The sequence below is a fragment of the Fukomys damarensis genome, unplaced genomic scaffold, assembly GCF_012274545.1.
Source record: "Fukomys damarensis isolate Sample0158 unplaced genomic scaffold, DMR_v1.0_HiC HiC_scaffold_21, whole genome shotgun sequence".
NCBI lineage: Eukaryota > Metazoa > Chordata > Mammalia > Rodentia > Bathyergidae > Fukomys > Fukomys damarensis.
Genome location: NW_022900933.1, coordinates 2,773,991 through 2,791,652, shown reverse-complemented (window position 1 = coordinate 2,791,652; position 17,662 = coordinate 2,773,991). Strand labels below are relative to the sequence as shown.

The window sequence follows — 17,662 nt, the reverse complement described above, 5'->3', positions numbered from 1 at the left end:
CACAACATCATCCCCTCAGACTACGGGGACCCAACTTTAAGCCAAAATGACTCATTTTTTATTACAACCAAATATGACCTCGGTACAAATTAGATAATAAATCTCAATGGCCTGAAAAGGGCACTTTCACTTTTAACATACTGAGGAATTTACATACATTTTGTCAATGCAATAGCAAATGGTCAGAAATCCCCTACCTACAAGCCTTCTCACCCCTCCCTCCGTCAAGCTTGTTGGCCCTCTCAGGTACTTCTAGCCCTAACTCCGTCATCCACCCCTTCTGTTCCAAGTCCGCCATTCTCCTTGCCTGAGCAACTCCCTCCCCCACCCCGACCTCAGCCCAGATTCCAAAGTAACTACTTTTGATCCAGCAGACCACTTTACAAAAGGTTGTTCTGCTGAGAGGCCCCTCTTGATAAAATGCTGTTTTATTCTTGTCTTCTATATGTCACTGTTTGGACTCAATAGCTTAACATTACTGTAAAATGGGTGTGTGAGTTTCCTCTACCTTTGGTATTCAAGTTTGCTTATAGGTATAAAAAATTAATTTACCTTTCCATGGGTTGTTGTCTTCCTTCTGTATCTGTAAGCCAATTGTGAGTTAATTTGTTCTAAAACAGTACAAGTTTGGTTTTTTGTTTTGTTTTCTTTGGGTTCCTCTTACAAAGTAAAGGGGTCTCTATCTCAAGATTACAAATTTTGCTACATTTCATTTAAGGCAGAGATAAAACTCCAGGCTGCTGGACATAATAGGCTATTCTTGCATCTCAAATGTCACTGGACACCATAAATAATCTCTATTTTTGACTCTACACCAACCTCGAGGTAGGAACTTTGTTTTCATTCCCTCCTCTGGTTAATTGACAAATGTACCTTTCATCTCCAACTTAAGTAATGTTTAATTAGTATGCTTAAACCATTTCTTGTACATTACAAATTCTTACATTGTAATTATAGTGTTAACTTGCTCTTTCTGTACTTTCTTAAACACCAAGGAAATAAAAAAGGGAACACTTTAAAATTTTAACAACTGAAGCCAAGTTTGTTATGAAAGGTTTATAGTAAATGAGATGGAAAATATATGTATATTTTAAAAGGCTACAAATAAAGGAGATCTGCTTTTGATATAAAAAGATTTGGTATGTTTGTCTTGTTAGAAGACTAAAGAGAGATGCACAAGACCAGAAGGCCTGGGTATGTGGAGAAGATAAGCGGAAGTGATTTATCAAAGAAATATATGTGTTTGCTTGTTGGTTTCAAGTTTGTTATAAAGGGTTTACATTTACAGTCATAAAGAGCTTTCATTCCTTCTGATTCTAATTCTACAAGAGATCTCTGTTAATTGACCTGCAAAGGTTTTGACTAGTCTTAATTAAAAGAGATGTTATAATTCAATTGGCCAAATATATTTGAGTGCACTCTAGTTTCATAAATTGTCTTATATATTTATCTGTGTCTGTCCAATTGTTTGAAAGTGTTTGTCCAATTATATTTTTTTATCAAAATGACATCAAAGATACAAATAAAGTGTTAATTTCTACAACTTGGTTTTACAGTTAAATTAAAAAATTGTCAAGATAATTAAATATAAGCTTTTAGGTTTGGATAGACTCCTGTTGGTGAATAAAGAAGCAACTGCTCAGAAAAATTTATTCTGGTCTTTGTTCACTAATGGGAGTCCCAATAATTTTTATAGTCTTATGGGAAGATATATCCCCCAATAAATATCACTAAATACGTTGTTATAAATGTTTACATTGGTTATCATCAAAGCATTGAGTTCTAAATATGTTACTGTGATATGTTTATAATGGTCATCTTCAAAATATAATATTTTCTGTCAAAAAACAAGGAGTTATTAAAAAAGATCCTTTTGGTACCAGGCTACACTATAGGACATAAGGTTTCATATCATTATAATAATTATTATTACTTTTCTGGTATACAAAATATATTCACATTTTCTGACTATTCAGGTCTTCCAACATATTGTTTATGACAATAACCTTTTGATCCAGGTATTCACCCTTCTCTTCTGCTCCACCTACTTATGGTTACAGGTACATTTATAGGCCCATACATTTTCCTTACATGGCATCTTATCAAAAATAATAACAAATAAGAATTTCCTGTTTTTTATGTGTTTTTAGAGGGGAATAAATACATTTACAATGGCTATTTTACACTAAGATACATATCTAAGTTTGTTGCAAAGATAATGTCATCATGATTGTTCGGCTAAAATATTATGTGCGGCACCTGATTCAAAGTTTTTTCTGTTAATATTCTACAGGAAATCAACTACTAGATCAACCATGATTGATAAAAATAACAGTCCTCTAACTATATTTTAGATTCCAGGGTGCTTGCTATCCAGATAAAGTTATGATACTTAAGCTCACTGCTCCTACTGTACAACTGATGTCACTGATCTCTTCCGGGTGTTCAACCACCAAAGGACAGAGACCAACATGAGAAGGAAACTGGGCTAAGAAGACCACCAATATTTTGGCCCTGGCCCTCCAGGGTCATCAAAGATCCAAGGAATGAAGGAACCTTTTCTACAATGCCTTACATCTTTGGTAAGTCACCCAACATCCTGAGCAGGGAGAGTGCTGGACACCAGAGGACAAAGGTAATGTGTGCCAAAGGAAGGTCACCAAGAAAAAAATCCCCCATGCTTTCACTAAAAGAAACTTGGTCAGTACAAGATCCCAAGGATGAATGTAACTGTACTGTATACCTAAAATGTACCAATAAACTCAATGAGAGGGGGAAAAAAAAAAGCAACTTGGTCAAGCAAGGCCTGTGACCCATCCTAACAGCTGACATTGACAGGAGCTGAGAGGCTCTATGCATGGTTCCAAAATAATGCCTGAAGAGACTTAACCGACCTTGATAGATAGCAAGATGTTCATATTGATTAATACAGGTCTCACTTTAACTTGGTCTTAAACATGAAGCAGAAAAAAATAACCAAAAGAGGCAGTCAATGAGCAGGCACTAGCGATAGAGAGATTTTGAGGCCCACCACTCCACCTTCCCATAAAGGGAGCTCTAAGTGGTAGACCAGATAACCCAGTCTCAAATAAAGGCTACAACATCTATTTAATACCACCCTCCACTATCTCAGTATCTCAGACTGTTGGATGTGTATGCCCGTTTATACCCACTTGTTCACTCCAATTCCCATCCCCTAGATTTTAACCTGTCTGTCTCAAATACCAGCAATTTATCCACAGTTCTGAGACCCTTCACTGTGGGCCTCCCATTCCCTACACAAACCACTAACCTGACATGCACGAGGCAAAATGACAACATCTTTTGCTTTGCTGGCTCCCTCTTTATCTCAGAAGCGCATCCAATCTGCCTGTCCAAGGGCCTGTACTTCATATGTAATCAAAAGGCATTCCGATGCCTCAATCAGTCTGACATTTTGTCACATATCCTTCCTTAGCCCTCCCATGACCATTTATACAGAAGCCCAGATGTCTAAACAAGTTCTTCCACAGAACACCATCAGAAAAAGGGCAGCTCCCCTTCTAGTCCGCTTCTTGATGGGTGCGGGGGTTCTCACTGGGATGGCAATGTGGATAGCAGGCAATTCTACATCCACACATTTCTATCAGGCCCTATCTATACATTTCAGAAGACATGGATAAAATAAGCCAGTCCTTAAATACAGTACAAGATCAAATAAATTCCTAGTGGCAGTCGTGTTACACAATAGAAGGGCCCTTGACATGCTGACAGCTGCCCAAGGGGGAACGTGCCAGGTGCTAGGTGAAGAATGCTGTTGTTTTGTTAACTAGTCAGGGATTGTTAAAGCAAAGGTTAAAGAATTACAGCAGCACATCGAAGAGTGAAAAAGACAAAGGAATTCTTGGGGAACAGACCAGAGCTATTCCTGGCTTCCCCAAATGATGCCTTGGCTACTTCCCTTGTTGGGCCCACTGGCTTGTATATGTCTTTTAATCATGATAGGGCCCTGTCTGCTTAACTGTTTTCAAAATTTCTTGCAGGAACACATGAGGGCATTTACCTACCAGACAGTCATGGCACTCATAATGGCGGGGTATCGGCCACTGTGGCAGAGGAAAGAAGCCCCACCTGACGCTGCCCCCACCAGATCCAGGCTTAGCCCCAACCTTCACCCCTTTGTCAGCTTGAAGCAGCTCCAGAAGAAGAGACCTTCGCACAATAACCATAAAACAAAAGCCTGCAATGTCAGATTTCCCTTGCCTTAAGATGGCTGCCTCCATGTTAAAATGTGGCTTCTCCCAACAAAGGACAGGCTTTTCTTTTCATCATGCCTCTTCTCCCACTGAAAGAGTAACCTGATACTTGCTACCTCCTAGCAGCTAGTGATGTCACAAGCCCCTCCTAGTGATGTCACAAGCTCCCCAATCCCTAGCCACTACATCACTCAACCCCACTCTGCTCCCATAAAAGAAGCTCCCCGTACTGCCATGTTGCTTTTTCTCTCCTTTGTCTACAGACAGCCTGGCAGATCCTCCCCATAATAAAGGCTTGTTATGGTCCTGGTCAAAAAAAAAAAAAAAAAAAATCAGCCACAAGCCTCAGAGAGGCCCTCTCTCTGCTGCTCACCACTCTGCCATCTTCCTGAGATCAGAATGACTGTCTTTCTGCTCTCTGCTATTGTCTGGTCTGGCCGTTGCTCTTGCTGTTGGCCCTCACTGCTCATGACAGGTAGGCAGGTGACCCCAGCTACTGAAGAATGGCGCAAGGGCAGGCCCTGTGTGGCAGGCCCTGGCAGCTGAACAGTGGCACACAGGCAGGCAGGCCCCAAGCAGCAGGACATTAGAACATGGAAATATATCCCTTGTTCTTAGGCAGAACCAATATACTGAAAATGGCTATACTTCCAAAACTCTTATACAGACTTAATGAAATCCCAATCAAAATACCAATAGCATGCCTCACAGAGCTAGAGAAAATAATACTAAAACTCATATGGAACCATAAGAGACCTAGAATAGCAAAAGCAATTCTGGGCAGCAAGGGGAAGGCAGGGGGCATCACAATTCCCACTTTGTAGTTACAATACAAAGCTACAGTGATAAAAATAGCATGGTATAGCAAACAAACCAACCAACCAGACCCTAATGAGGCCCCAGCCAAGAGTCTCAAGGTGATACAACACAAGGCAAATGGAAAGACACAGAAACAAGACTTAAACCAAGAGAGAACAGGGATGGGCCATGCCTAGCATGTGGCGGTGATGCCGAGCATGTGGTGAGGGCCCCAAGCAGCCAGGACCATCTGTATTTACTGATTACACAGGCACAGGTAAGAAAGGAATGGAGGGGTACAGGTGACATCTGGTGATATCAGCCGACACAGGAAAGGCTTATAGAGGGCAGGGTAATGCGTACTTGCAGAAGGAGCAGAACTGACCAAACGGTCAGCTATGGTTGACTAATGAATTACTGAAACAAGGTATGAGTAGCTCTATGAATAGAATGTGGTTTGGAGCCAAAGGTTCTCAGCTGCAGTTTTCTCTGTAGGACCTCTGCAGATTCACATTAGGACTTAGATCTCCACAGAAGTCACTGGAATGGAAGGTGTACTAGCCTGCACACCATCGAACATGCTCCTGTGAGCCTTATGGGGGAAAAATGCCTGCTCCATATTACAGCCCTCCCTAAGCCTGGCCAGGGGAGTCTACCACAAGACACAAGGATCAGTGGAACAGAACAGAAGATGCAGAAACAACTCCAAGCACACTAAGCCACCTTGTCTTTGACAGAGGGGGCAAACACCTTCACTGGAGGAAAGACAACCTCTTTAAAAAGTACTGCTAGGAAAACTGGCTTTCAAAATGCTGAAAATTGACCCATATCTCTCACCATATGTTCAACTAAAATCTAAATGGATCAAAGATCTAAATATGAAAACAGAAACACTGGATCTGTTGGAAGACAGAATAGGTAAGACCCTGGAAGACACAGGTGTAGACAAAGACTTTATGAACAAAACACTGGTCCCAGAGGAAATATTACAAAGAATCAACAAATGGAATCACATCAAATTAAAAAGCTTTTTCAGAGAAAAGAAAATCACCAGCATAAGGAAGAGACATCCCACAGAATGGGAAAAAAATTTTACCAGCTGCTCCTCAGACAAAGGACTAACACCTACAATACATGTAGAACTAAAAAAAAAAATAATAATAATAATAATAAAAACCAGACCACTAAAGACCCAATAAAAAACTGGGCATATTAAATGAATAGACACTTCTCAGATGTAAGTACAAACAGCAAATAATATGAAAAAATGTTCATCATCACTGGTCATTTGAGAAATGCAACTTAAAACATTGAGATTCCACCTCACTCCAGACAGAATGGCTATCATCAAGAAATCAAACAATGACAGATGCTGGAGGGGCTGTGGGGAAAAGGAACCCTTCTCCATTGCTGGTGGGAGTATGGGAACCAGTATGGAGATTCCTCAAAAAACAAACCCGAGTTTACACTTGACTCAGCTATTACCCTCATAGGTATCTTCTGGGAAGAGTTAAAAGCATCGCACAGTGTTTGTGTGAGAAACCCAAGGCGTATAATAATGGAAGACAGATACTGGCAGGTAGGAATGACCTGTTCAAATAGGAAGAGGAAGAAGGGACGAAGGGGAAGGGAAAGGGGAAAGGAAACAAGAGCAGAAGGGAAAAACAGAAACATTCTGTAAACAGGCAGGGGAAGAAGGGTTAAAGGGAGGGGAAGGGAACGTGAAACAAGAATTAAGATGTATTGTGTATAGGTATACGTGCTCTATGATGAATGTGATTGAAATGTATGACATATATGTATGAGTACAGACTCACAGGCCTATAATCCCGGAACCCTGGAGACTGAGGCAAGAGGATCTCATGTTCAAACCTAGCCTGGGCAATTTAGCAACTTAATGAGACCCTGTCTCAAAACTTAAAAGGGGTGGGGGCAGGAGGTCCAATTGCAGGTACTAAAAAGGAAAAAAGCTACAGATTCCATCCAAGACAATGAAGAAAACCAGAACATTTTGCATTTTATTATGTCCAATCAAACTGACTTTCTTGAGATTGTCAATGTGTACCTATAGATATTGCTTTTCTTCTGTATTTTATTTTCATTCCTTTCCTTTATTGAAACAAAGTACGTAAGATACATTACCTCTATCTTTTTTATTTTTTGAGTCTCACTATGTAGAGCAGACTGACTTCGAACTTGCCATCCTCCTGCCTCAGCCTCCACATTGCTGGGGTTATAGGCATGCCCCACCACACCTGGCTATCTTGTTTTTAAATACTGTTTTTATTTTTTGAGTACTGTGCATTTAAGAACAAGTAAGACCATAGCTTCATCAATTAACCTGACCTCTTGCCGAATCTGCTAGCCATTTCCACCCCAGGTAGCACTCAAAATATGGAAGTAGACAGGTAGGGCTGGTGGAGTAATTCAGTGATAAGCACTTGTTTACCATGCAAGAGGCCCTGGGTTCAGTTTCCAGTACTGAAAATAAAATCACAAGAATACCTCTGCCTAATGCCAGCAAACAACTCTCAAGAATACGAATGAACATCTCCTTTAGACTTTGTAACACACAACAAATTGTCCTGGGGCTCAGACACTCAGCCTGGTGGTCACACCTGTACAGAACTACAGCCAATGGAATTTCCCTCAGAGGAAGAACTCAAGCCAATCTCCTCTAAAAATTATTCTGGGTGTCTTGGTACTTTTATAACCCATCCAACTGCTGAGAAAGATGACCAGAGACAATATGCTCAGCAAGCTGACCAAGAAATCCCATACAACCATCCTGATGGTAGAAACACCTCTCAGATTACAATTTATACTTACTTATCCCAGGACACCTTGTGAGGAAGAGAAAAATGTCCACCTTCGCAGTAAAGTAACCGGCCACTCTGAAGAGGGGAAGTTCTGCTCAGTCTCACCATCCAGATCCCTTCAGAGTCCGCACAGAAGAGACTTCTCCAGAGAAGGTAAAGGAATCTCCTGATTTGTTTGAGTTTTGCAGAACCAAGCTCGTATGCATGCTAGGTAAGCACTCTACCAATAAACTACATTCCAGCTCCTGCCTCAGAGTTTTTAACCTTGGTTAAGAAACCCTTAATTTGAAAAATATATGGGTAACTTAGCTCTCTGTATGGCTCTAATTATAAATGCAAGCCTTTATTCTTCTTAGAAACACCTACAAAAAGTTGTGACTCATTCACTATATTCTTAAGAAATCATCACTTAACTTTACAGCTTGTACTGGCTTCACAAGGAGGCAACTGTGCACTAATATTTCTTATTGTTTCTAAGTAAACACTTTAAAATGAAAAGAAAAATATCTTTAAAAAACACAAACAGGCTAGGAAAATAGCTCAGTGGTAGAGCGCTTCCCTCAAATGTGCAAGGCTCTGGATTCAAACCTCAGTACCATAAGGGGGAAAAAAGGAAACAATAAAAAATACAAATATAGGCTGACTATTCTCCAGGTCTCACAGTCTGAGACTTGGAATCTATGGTCTTAGTCTCAGCTAGGTCAAAAAAAACACTTAGCTTCATGAAATTTTCTAAACCATAATAAGATTTCTGACTAAAATAAGAAATTATATGCTTGCTTTTCTCTGTATTTTAAATATGCTCTTAAAACTCCTTTTGTCATTGGTGTCTGATGATCAAATGATACTGTATTTTAAATATGCTCTTAAAACTCCTTTTGTCATTGGTGTCTGATGATCAAATGATGATTCCGTATTAGGAAAACAAGAATTTCTCATGGCCAACCTATCCTCCAGGACAGCCAGGTGACCAGAGTGGAGAGAGGCAAATTCGGACATGAATGCCAGAGCCCGGCTCCCGAGGGCCACACCACACTGTGCCCAACCTTCTTCACATTCAGTTTGTGCTAAACACACAGTGTGGACGAATGCATGGTAGAAGAGAACACTCCGTTTCTTCTCACTGAAACCAGAGGAGTATTAAGGACTGCATTCACCATAACCATTCACGGTGAACATCTATAAGGAAATGCTACTATACCACAGCACATTTTAAAAGATAAAAATATTCAACTGTAGAATATTTTTGGATCTGTGTTCTTAAATAGAAAAATAACAAAAGATATAAAAATATGTTTATCATTTAAAAAGAAAAATATGATATCAGGAATATGCAAGTGATAAGAAATCGACTGAAACATCTTCTGAGAATAAAAATAGTTATTTGAGATTCTATTAAAGTATACAAAAGCAGGGAAGTAAAAAGAAGTATGTCCAATTACCAATACTCCATGATGAATATATTCATTATGTAATGTAAACGCGTACTAACAAAAAATTTAATAAATGAAGTATACAGAGAGCAAATTTATCTTAGGATTAAAACCCAAGAAAACATTTAAACATGTTACACCAGTGTTAAGTCATCTTAATCCAGCAACAGCAGCCTTGATTACAATAGAACTGACCTCTTAATAGCATTTCTCATACGTAGTTTATTCTAGACATTAAAAATTATTAAGTTTATAAATTTAAAGCTTATAAAATAAAAAGTACCATATATATTTTTTAAATGTATTCATTTATTTATTCTCATTCCAAAGGATACAAGGTGGTTGGTAGAGGAGTAAGTACAGGTATAGGAGTGATTTTAAACAGGAATAATCCTATAAAATACAATACTGGTGAACACTGATTTTTAAAGAAATGCTCCAATGTACAAGATAAATCAAAGATTACACTTTTATTCTAAAGTTAGAAAAGGCAAGCTTTTCTATGATTAGGAGAGGAAAAAGCTACCGACTCTTTTAAGTAAAAGATACTTTGGTAAAAGTAAGATTTTGCTAAAACACTTCCTAAGAAGAAAAAGCGCTGAAAACCAGACAGCAAGGGGAATAATGTTTACAATAAAGCAGCATTTAGGCAGGATCCCCAGCCTTCGCCCTCCACAGAGTTGTCACAAACAACTGGGATGCACAGAGCAGCATTTTTCTTCCACTTGTTTAAAAGAAACTATTATAAGCTGAAACTTTTAGGTGTTAGACAAAGCATATACATTCTAAAATGAAATTGAAACAAGCCTGAGCTGTGACGGCAGAGAGGCAAGTGGAGGTTATGCGCTGCTGAGTTTCCACAGGCTTCCATCCGCAGGCCACGGGCCCTAGGAGAGGTGTGAGGCGCCTACATTCTCTTCGGCGCTTCTTCACCGTGAGTGCACACTGAAGTCACCTGGGAAGGGCTCTTCTTGTTTCTAATACCATGTCCTGGAGCCCACTCAAGATCCATGAAATCAGAAGCCCTGGTATGTGGCACAGGCATTAAGATTTTTTTAAAGCTCCCAGAAGTTACAATGTGTAGCCAGGGCTGAGCCCCACTAAGTAAAGCAAGAAAGCTGAGAAAAGTCACAGATGACTGTAATTACCGGGTGTCCGAACTTCCATGATGACAGAAAACAGTATTTCAGGAAGATACTTTTCATCTCTGCTATACTAGGCTGCCCTTTGTCTCATGTGCTCCGCACCACATGACGCAGAAACCCTCCAAGATACGAGTGCCAGCACTGTTTACTGACCACCTCCCTAGTGCTAAGCTCCAGGCTGCACAAACCCTCACCTTACCCTCAACACGCCACTCACTGCCCTCCTTGCAAACACATTACCGCTAATTTCTGTTCCTCTACAAAAACAATTATTAACTCCATTAACCCACCACGGCTGGCGAGGAGGGGCTTGTTTGCCCAGCACAGAACAAGTAGGTTTGGAAGCTAGGAAAGAACCTGCATGTGTCTCGTTCTAAAAGCCATGCTTTTGCTTGTCTTCTTTAAGGCATGCTTTTTATTTTCCCTTCATTGTGTGTATTTATGTTGTTTCACAAGTTTATAAAGAAAATATAAAGGTTCAGGAAGTACAAAAGCATATAAAGAATTAACCTCATTCATAATGTTTTCCTGTCATGAATGACGTGCAAACACAGGAAACACAGGTATCCTTGACTCCTGCCACTTCAGCATCAGCTCCTCTTCCTGGAGACACAGCTAGCACTTTCCTGTTTACCTTTCCACAGCAATTTAATGCAAACAGAAGCAATGCATGTAAGCATATACTTACTGCATGGGTGGACACCACATGTATTCGGGGTTCCATCTCGCTTTAAACAATAATAGTGCAGTGCTCACAGTTATGCACACACACTTTTCAACTAGCAGCGTATCTTAGAGATAATGCCTCGCCAATGTACTCACATCTTGAAATTCTTTCTTGTACCACACAGTATCCCACTGTACAACACTACCATTCCTTTTTTGCCAGTCCCTTACTCGTGGGCATTAGATTACTTCTGCTCACTTGCTACTACTGCAATGAGTAGTAATTGGGCTGAGTAATTTCATGAGTATTATCAGATCATTGCACCTGTACAATAATTCTTAGATGACAAACGCCACGCTCTTTCCCACTGCTCCATGGAAACTCGGGCTCCTAAGAAATGACTCACAGCCAGACTCGTGATGGTTCATATTTATTTTATTAAAAAACTTTGCCTAAATACCCAAATTATGTTTCTCACTTTCAATAAAAAATTACAATGTTCTCCAGAATATGCCCAAAAACCAAGGTAGTCGGAGAGACCAGAGCGAAATCTCACTGTGACCTGCTGGACTCACTGGCTCAGAAGGTGTCTGCCCCCGAGGACACAGGGTCCCCCTGGATGGTGCCGACGCTCAGGGATGGGGAGCAATCCTCCAGGTTCACAGCAGGCAGTGTCACGGACATCCTGGCAGGGGACCTCTGAGACGTGCAGTGGGGCACTGCCTCACCACCTGGCCAAAGGAGAAACCACAGCTCAGCCAGCGTCCCCTCGTGTCAGCGCTTTCTCTCTCTGCAATGTGTTGTGTCAAAAGCAAGGATGCACATGGGGAATTTCCTTTCTCGAGGTCTTCAGAATTTTCAAGAGACACACAACATATCTTTCCCCCTCTTTACCCCTCCACCCATTCCTAATCAGTTAAAGTTAATATTTTAAAAGTATAAAAGTGCTAAAGGTTGTGGTACAGATGATACAGTTTGCTAGGTCAGATCATGTCAGATTAAGAGCCTAGCCTCTGACGTCCAGACTTAACCTCTTACTGGCTGTATGATGTGGAGCAAGTTATTTTACCATTCAGAAGTTCAGTTTCCTCCTCTGTTAAGAGGGATAATAGTACCTGTCTTGCAGAGTGGAAAAAAGAGTATTGGTAAGGAGCTCAACAACAGAGCTTTGTGCTTAGCACATGCCCCAAAGCAGAGAGCTACTATTACTACTAAAAGATCATTACAGTTACCCTTAAATAAGTAGTCAGAAGTCCAATAAAAAACAAAACAAAAAGTACTGCAATGGCTCTAAAATAAGCCTGTTTTTATAGAAAGAACTTTTTTAAAAAGGGGGTAAGATATGAGTCATGTAAAAAGCATTTGAAGTCAGAGGTTGCTGAAGCACCTTGCTCTTCCACTGCTTCTATAAAATGGGCCCTCAACTCAGGACCGTAACATTAATAGTCATTCACTAAGTGCTAAGCTATGAGTACCGCACTATAGTTAACAGACCTCAAATGAGGGAAGCGATGTCAAAGGAAAAATATTAAAGCGGTCATTAAAACATTATTGACATTTGACTTGGAAAGCAAATTTTTCTGTAAAATAGATTTTTTTCATTAGCTTTACATTTAATCAAATATAGAAGGACTGGGGATTTAGCTCAGTGGTTCCATCACCTGCCTCCGAAGTGCAAGGACCCAAGTTCGATTCCCAGTACCCCCCAAAATAACTGGAAATATGGAAATACTATCAAAGTATTATCAAAGAATATAAAAATGTCAACTTGGTATTATTTGAAACTACAAAAATGCTGATTTTTAAATTTCTCGTACATGTAACACACAGTTTGGTCACATCCATCCCCAGGTCCTTCCTTACACCCACTCCACCTTATTCCATTTCTCTGGTCAAATAATGGCAGCTCTTCCACTTTCACAGCATCCTTTATGCTTTTATATTCTATGTGTTAGAGAATGTACTGCTTGTCTGCTAAGTCTGCTTATTTCATTTAACATGATGATCTCCAGTACTATCCATTTTCCTATAAAAGACAGAATTTTGTTCCTCTTTTGGCTGGATACTACTCCATCACGTACATATACCACATTTTCATTATCCATTCATCTGCTGATGGGCACCTAGCCTGTTTCCATACCTTGACAACTGTGAACTGTGCCACAAGACCAATGAGTATACAGACACAGTTGTAGCATCTGACATAATTGCTCTGGGAACATAGTAAGGGATGCTACAGCTGGATCGCACAGTAGTTCTACTGCTAGTGTTTTGAGGAACCTCTATACTGATTTCCATAGTGGCTATCCTACTTTATATTCCCCCAACAGTGCAGAAGGTTTCTTTTTCATGTATCCTTGTTAGCACTTATGTGTAATGTGCTTTGTATTCTTGATAACTCAAGTTACTGTGACTGGAGTGGGATGGAATCTCAAAGTAGTTTTGATTTGCACAAAAATCATTATTTTAAATTTCACGGATTTACCATAGATATAAGATAAAAACACAACTTAAAAACAAATGGTCTTAAAAGATACTTCAGAGTCAAGAGTCACAATAATTTTCCTAAAACCCCCTTAATGTGTTTGGATAGCTTCCACAGTAATAAAGTGGAATTTTCTGTTACATTTTATAGGAGGTACAGTAAAAGTAAGAGTCGTGGAGATTTCATTGATGACTCAATCACAGCTGTCCAAGATGATGAGGATATTTAGAAATGGCAAATTCCTTTCTTATTAGAAAGTCTAACAAAGTCTACTTTATACTATACCATTGCTTTTTTTTTAACCAGTAGAAATTTCATTATTTTTATAAAAATAAGGAAAGGAGATAGATTTGGCATACTTATAGCAATATCACAAACTATAGTACTATCAGATTTAAGAAAGCAATTAAAATATATTAAATATTTTCAAAAGGAAGACTTTTTGAAATAGCTATCAGAATATGATAAAAACGCAATTACATAAATTCTAAAAACTACATTAAAAACGTATAGTTCATACACATTATTAAAATAGTCTAATCATTTCTCGGCCTTTTGGCTAAGATCAAGTGTAGTACATTATTAAAAGAGTCTTAAAAAGCCATGATGTACACAAAATAACTAAAGGAAGCATCCAAGAGGTTACCTCATCAATAAAGAAATTAAGACAAGAGATAATAGAGGGCTACAGTAGCAAATTAATATTTTGCCTAAAGAATCAATTTAATGTTACCTCCAACTACATATCCTTTAAAAAATTCCCTGAGTTATTTATCTGACAAAACTACATTGATGCCTAATACCCATTATCTAATTTCATAAAACTACTTTATATGTTCCTTTTATGGATTTTTTAAAAATTAATTTTATTGGTACATTTAGATATACATAATGATCACATTCATCATATGGAATTTGTGCCTGTACATGAGATACCTTGGTTCTTCTTCTTTTTGCCCCTTTTCTCTTCCCTCCCTCCAACCCTTCTTCCCCTCCTTAATTACAAGAGCTTTGTTTCCATTTCTGCAAAATCACGTATCTATTTCTGGATTTTGAAGGAATTTCCAAGTCTTAAGGAACATATTAAATTCAATCATTGAAAAGTTACTGCTTTATATTTACATAAAATTGCAAAATTTTGTAAATGCCTTCTCCTCCATCATCTTCTGTAATAGTAATTCTGGGAGACAGACAGCACCACTAAAACACGTCTGTGTGAGCACAACGCATGGATGGAGATGAGCTGGGCTCACAAACACGAAAAAGGCAGTGTCCACCCTGAAGACACTCACTGTACAGAGAGGGCAGAGAGAGGCACGTACAGGGATACTTTACTTAGTATAAATTAGGTGGAAGGAGAAGTTGAGCTGGGACCTAAAAGATGTTGGGAAGACAATGAAGGAAAAGAACAACAAAATCAAGGTTCAGATTTGTGTGGAGGGGAACCCTGAGTATTCTGATATCGAAGTACAGACTGGACTGAAGGCCAGTGAAGCTCTACAGAAGGCCAGGGCCAAGTCATATAAACAGTAGGGAGTTATGCAAATGCATTTTAGGAGAGATAATTCAAATACTGTTTGGAACATAAGAAGCAGAGGGATCTACGGCAAAAACCCATGTATGAACTGATGATCCTTTACAGTGGGAAAAGAGTCAAGATCCTTTGCAGGACTCAGCACTATTAAGAATTGAGTTTGGCACAGAAATGAGAGGTATGGGGAGATTCTGAGACCAGTTACATCCTGGGTGACCAGGGATGTGTGGAAGATGTGTTAAGGGCCTTTTCTAGCAGACAGCTGGAGACAAAGATTTCAAAGACTGTAAGGCAGTTTTAGAGCTACAGAAATAGCAGCCATCTACACAGATGCAATGATTATAGTAACAGGAGCTGCAATCACCCACGGAAAAGAAACGGACTGAGAACAGAAATGGCAACAAAGCTGTAGGGAAGGGCTCCATTCTCACTGGCCTCACATGCTAGCCGGCTGTGGGAGATGGATGAATGGCAAACAAGTAAGGAAATAAACATAATGGCAGGAAGTGACACGTGCTATACAGAAAAGCAGGAGCCACAGAGAGGATAAGAGATTTTGAGAAAGTTATGTAAGTTATCTGAACCACAGTTTTCTCAATTACAAAATAATCTCTGAGGGTTTTAGGAAGGTTAAACAAGGCAATGCATCTGAAGTGTTGTACGGATTGCTGGCCCACAGAGAACACTCCAATGGGTCAGCTCTTACTCTTCTGGAACTGTAAAGGGTTATCCAAGAGGCCAGGCCCCTCAGCAAGGGCTTTACAAGGTCCTCTGCTTTAGGGAGAAGGACAGGACTGATGTGTGGTTTAAAAAAGAAACACAGAGAGGGAGGGAGGGAGACAAGGAAGGAAGGAAGGACAGGGAGGGAGGAAAGAAAAGAAGAGAGAAAGGGAGGAAGGAAGGAGAAAGACTGAGACAGAGAGGGAGAGGGAGGGAGGAAGTGGGGAAGGAAGAGAGGGCAGGTAGGCAGCAACACTGGGAGGTGCCAGTCATGCCATTATTTTACCTTCTAGCTCACTGTGTTCTAATGAGTTACGCCAATAAAGTGCACCATATTACCCAGGGGTATTTTCTAGTGTCCATTTTGGGAAAGCTTTTTTTAAAGTGTTCAAAGTTTGACCCCCGACACACACACAAAAAAGTGTTCATTCAAGCAAGTTAGAACTTTAAATGAGAACACTAGAAACTGGGAACACCATCACTACCAACAGGCAAAAGGGTTAACATTCCTCTCTAGTCAAGGTCTTCGCAGGCTTTTAAATTTTTTTTAAAGAAAAGACGTAACATCTTAATAAACCACCATTAAAGCAATCATAACTCTTCTACTTACACCAACATAGTTTGATGCTTTTGACTTTAAAATGTCCACAGTCAAGTCAAAACGACCAAAGAATAGTCTATGATGTAATTGTTTCAACAGCTGTTTTCAGGACTAAAAAGGACAGAAAGACAACTCCTTGATTCCACGGGTTTGCATGTATCCCACCTGGGATGCATTTAAGCTGGGCAGGCCATGGAATCAGACCACATGTTTAATGCTTCCTAAGTCACAATTGAATATACTTTTTAAACTTTCAAAATACCAAGATTTTGCTTTAAAATATTTAAAAATTCAAACGAAATGTTATGTTTTGTGCTCTTTGATGGTAGATTTATATGACTAAGGAAGAGAAAAACTAAAGCTAATTTATTCTAAGTGATACAGGTAATGATACAGAATTTTTAGTGTCCATTTAAGATGTTACTTGTTTATTTTACATATATTTAAAAATATAAATAACCTTCTAAAAATATAAATAGCCTTCTAAAAGCTTTTCAGGTTTAGATATTCCATTTCATCAGTAGGTTTCAGATTCCAAATTTTAACCTTAAACCCTTGGTAAACCATTATGAAGTCTCTGTTATTTGCAAATTGAGAACTCAAACAAAGCACTATCTCCTAAAACAACACAAGAAGAGTGGAGAAAAGAAGGGTCATCTGTAGCTCCACAGAGGAGGGCAGCACCTCTCAAATGGTCCTTTGGACTGAACACAAACACTGTTATCTATACATGAGAATTTTTCTTGTTTTGTGAGATGAACAGACAGTGGGATAAATTTTAATTATCTAGACTTGTGTTTTCTACCTTTGGTTAAAGGCTGTTTTATTATAAATGATGCATTTTAAAATAAAAGTAGAAAAGAAATAAATGTAATAATCTTTAGTAAAAGTACATGAATGATCTTAACCCAGGGTACGCAGACAGGTAACTAGGGTTCTGTAAACATGCTGACACTTAAGACAAAAACATTTTTTTTTATGCAGGTAGAATGTGGGAAACAGACAATTGGTCGAGGCTTTCAGTGACTTAGATAGAGGCCTGAGGTTCTCCAATGTTTAAGAATCATTAACTTAAAGGATCAAACAGCCCCCAATGCAAGTGAAGCATGCTCTCCGAGTTGTTTTTTCAGTGATGGCAGTGAAATATTAGGAGCTCCTGTTGTAATTATAGATCTGAAGGCAACTTGCCCGCAGCACAGAGCAGGTCGCACTGTAATTATTTAGC

At 39.3% G+C, this 17,662-nt stretch overlaps 1 protein-coding gene across 5 annotated transcripts in view; it reads right to left on the bottom strand.

The window, feature by feature from the left end:
- Nucleotides 1–11,517: 11,517 nt before the first annotated feature.
- The window catches only part of Kiaa0586 (KIAA0586 ortholog), a 114,234-nt gene continuing 108,089 nt past the window's right edge, over nucleotides 11,518–17,662 (bottom strand). For all 5 annotated transcript variants that reach the window (XM_010611214.3, XM_033766912.1, XM_033766913.1 and 2 more), the window contains one exon: nucleotides 11,518–11,828. In XM_010611214.3, the coding sequence (XP_010609516.1) occupies nucleotides 11,677–11,828 (152 nt within the window). In that variant the 3' untranslated portion in view covers nucleotides 11,518–11,676. The remainder of the gene's footprint in view (nucleotides 11,829–17,662) is intronic.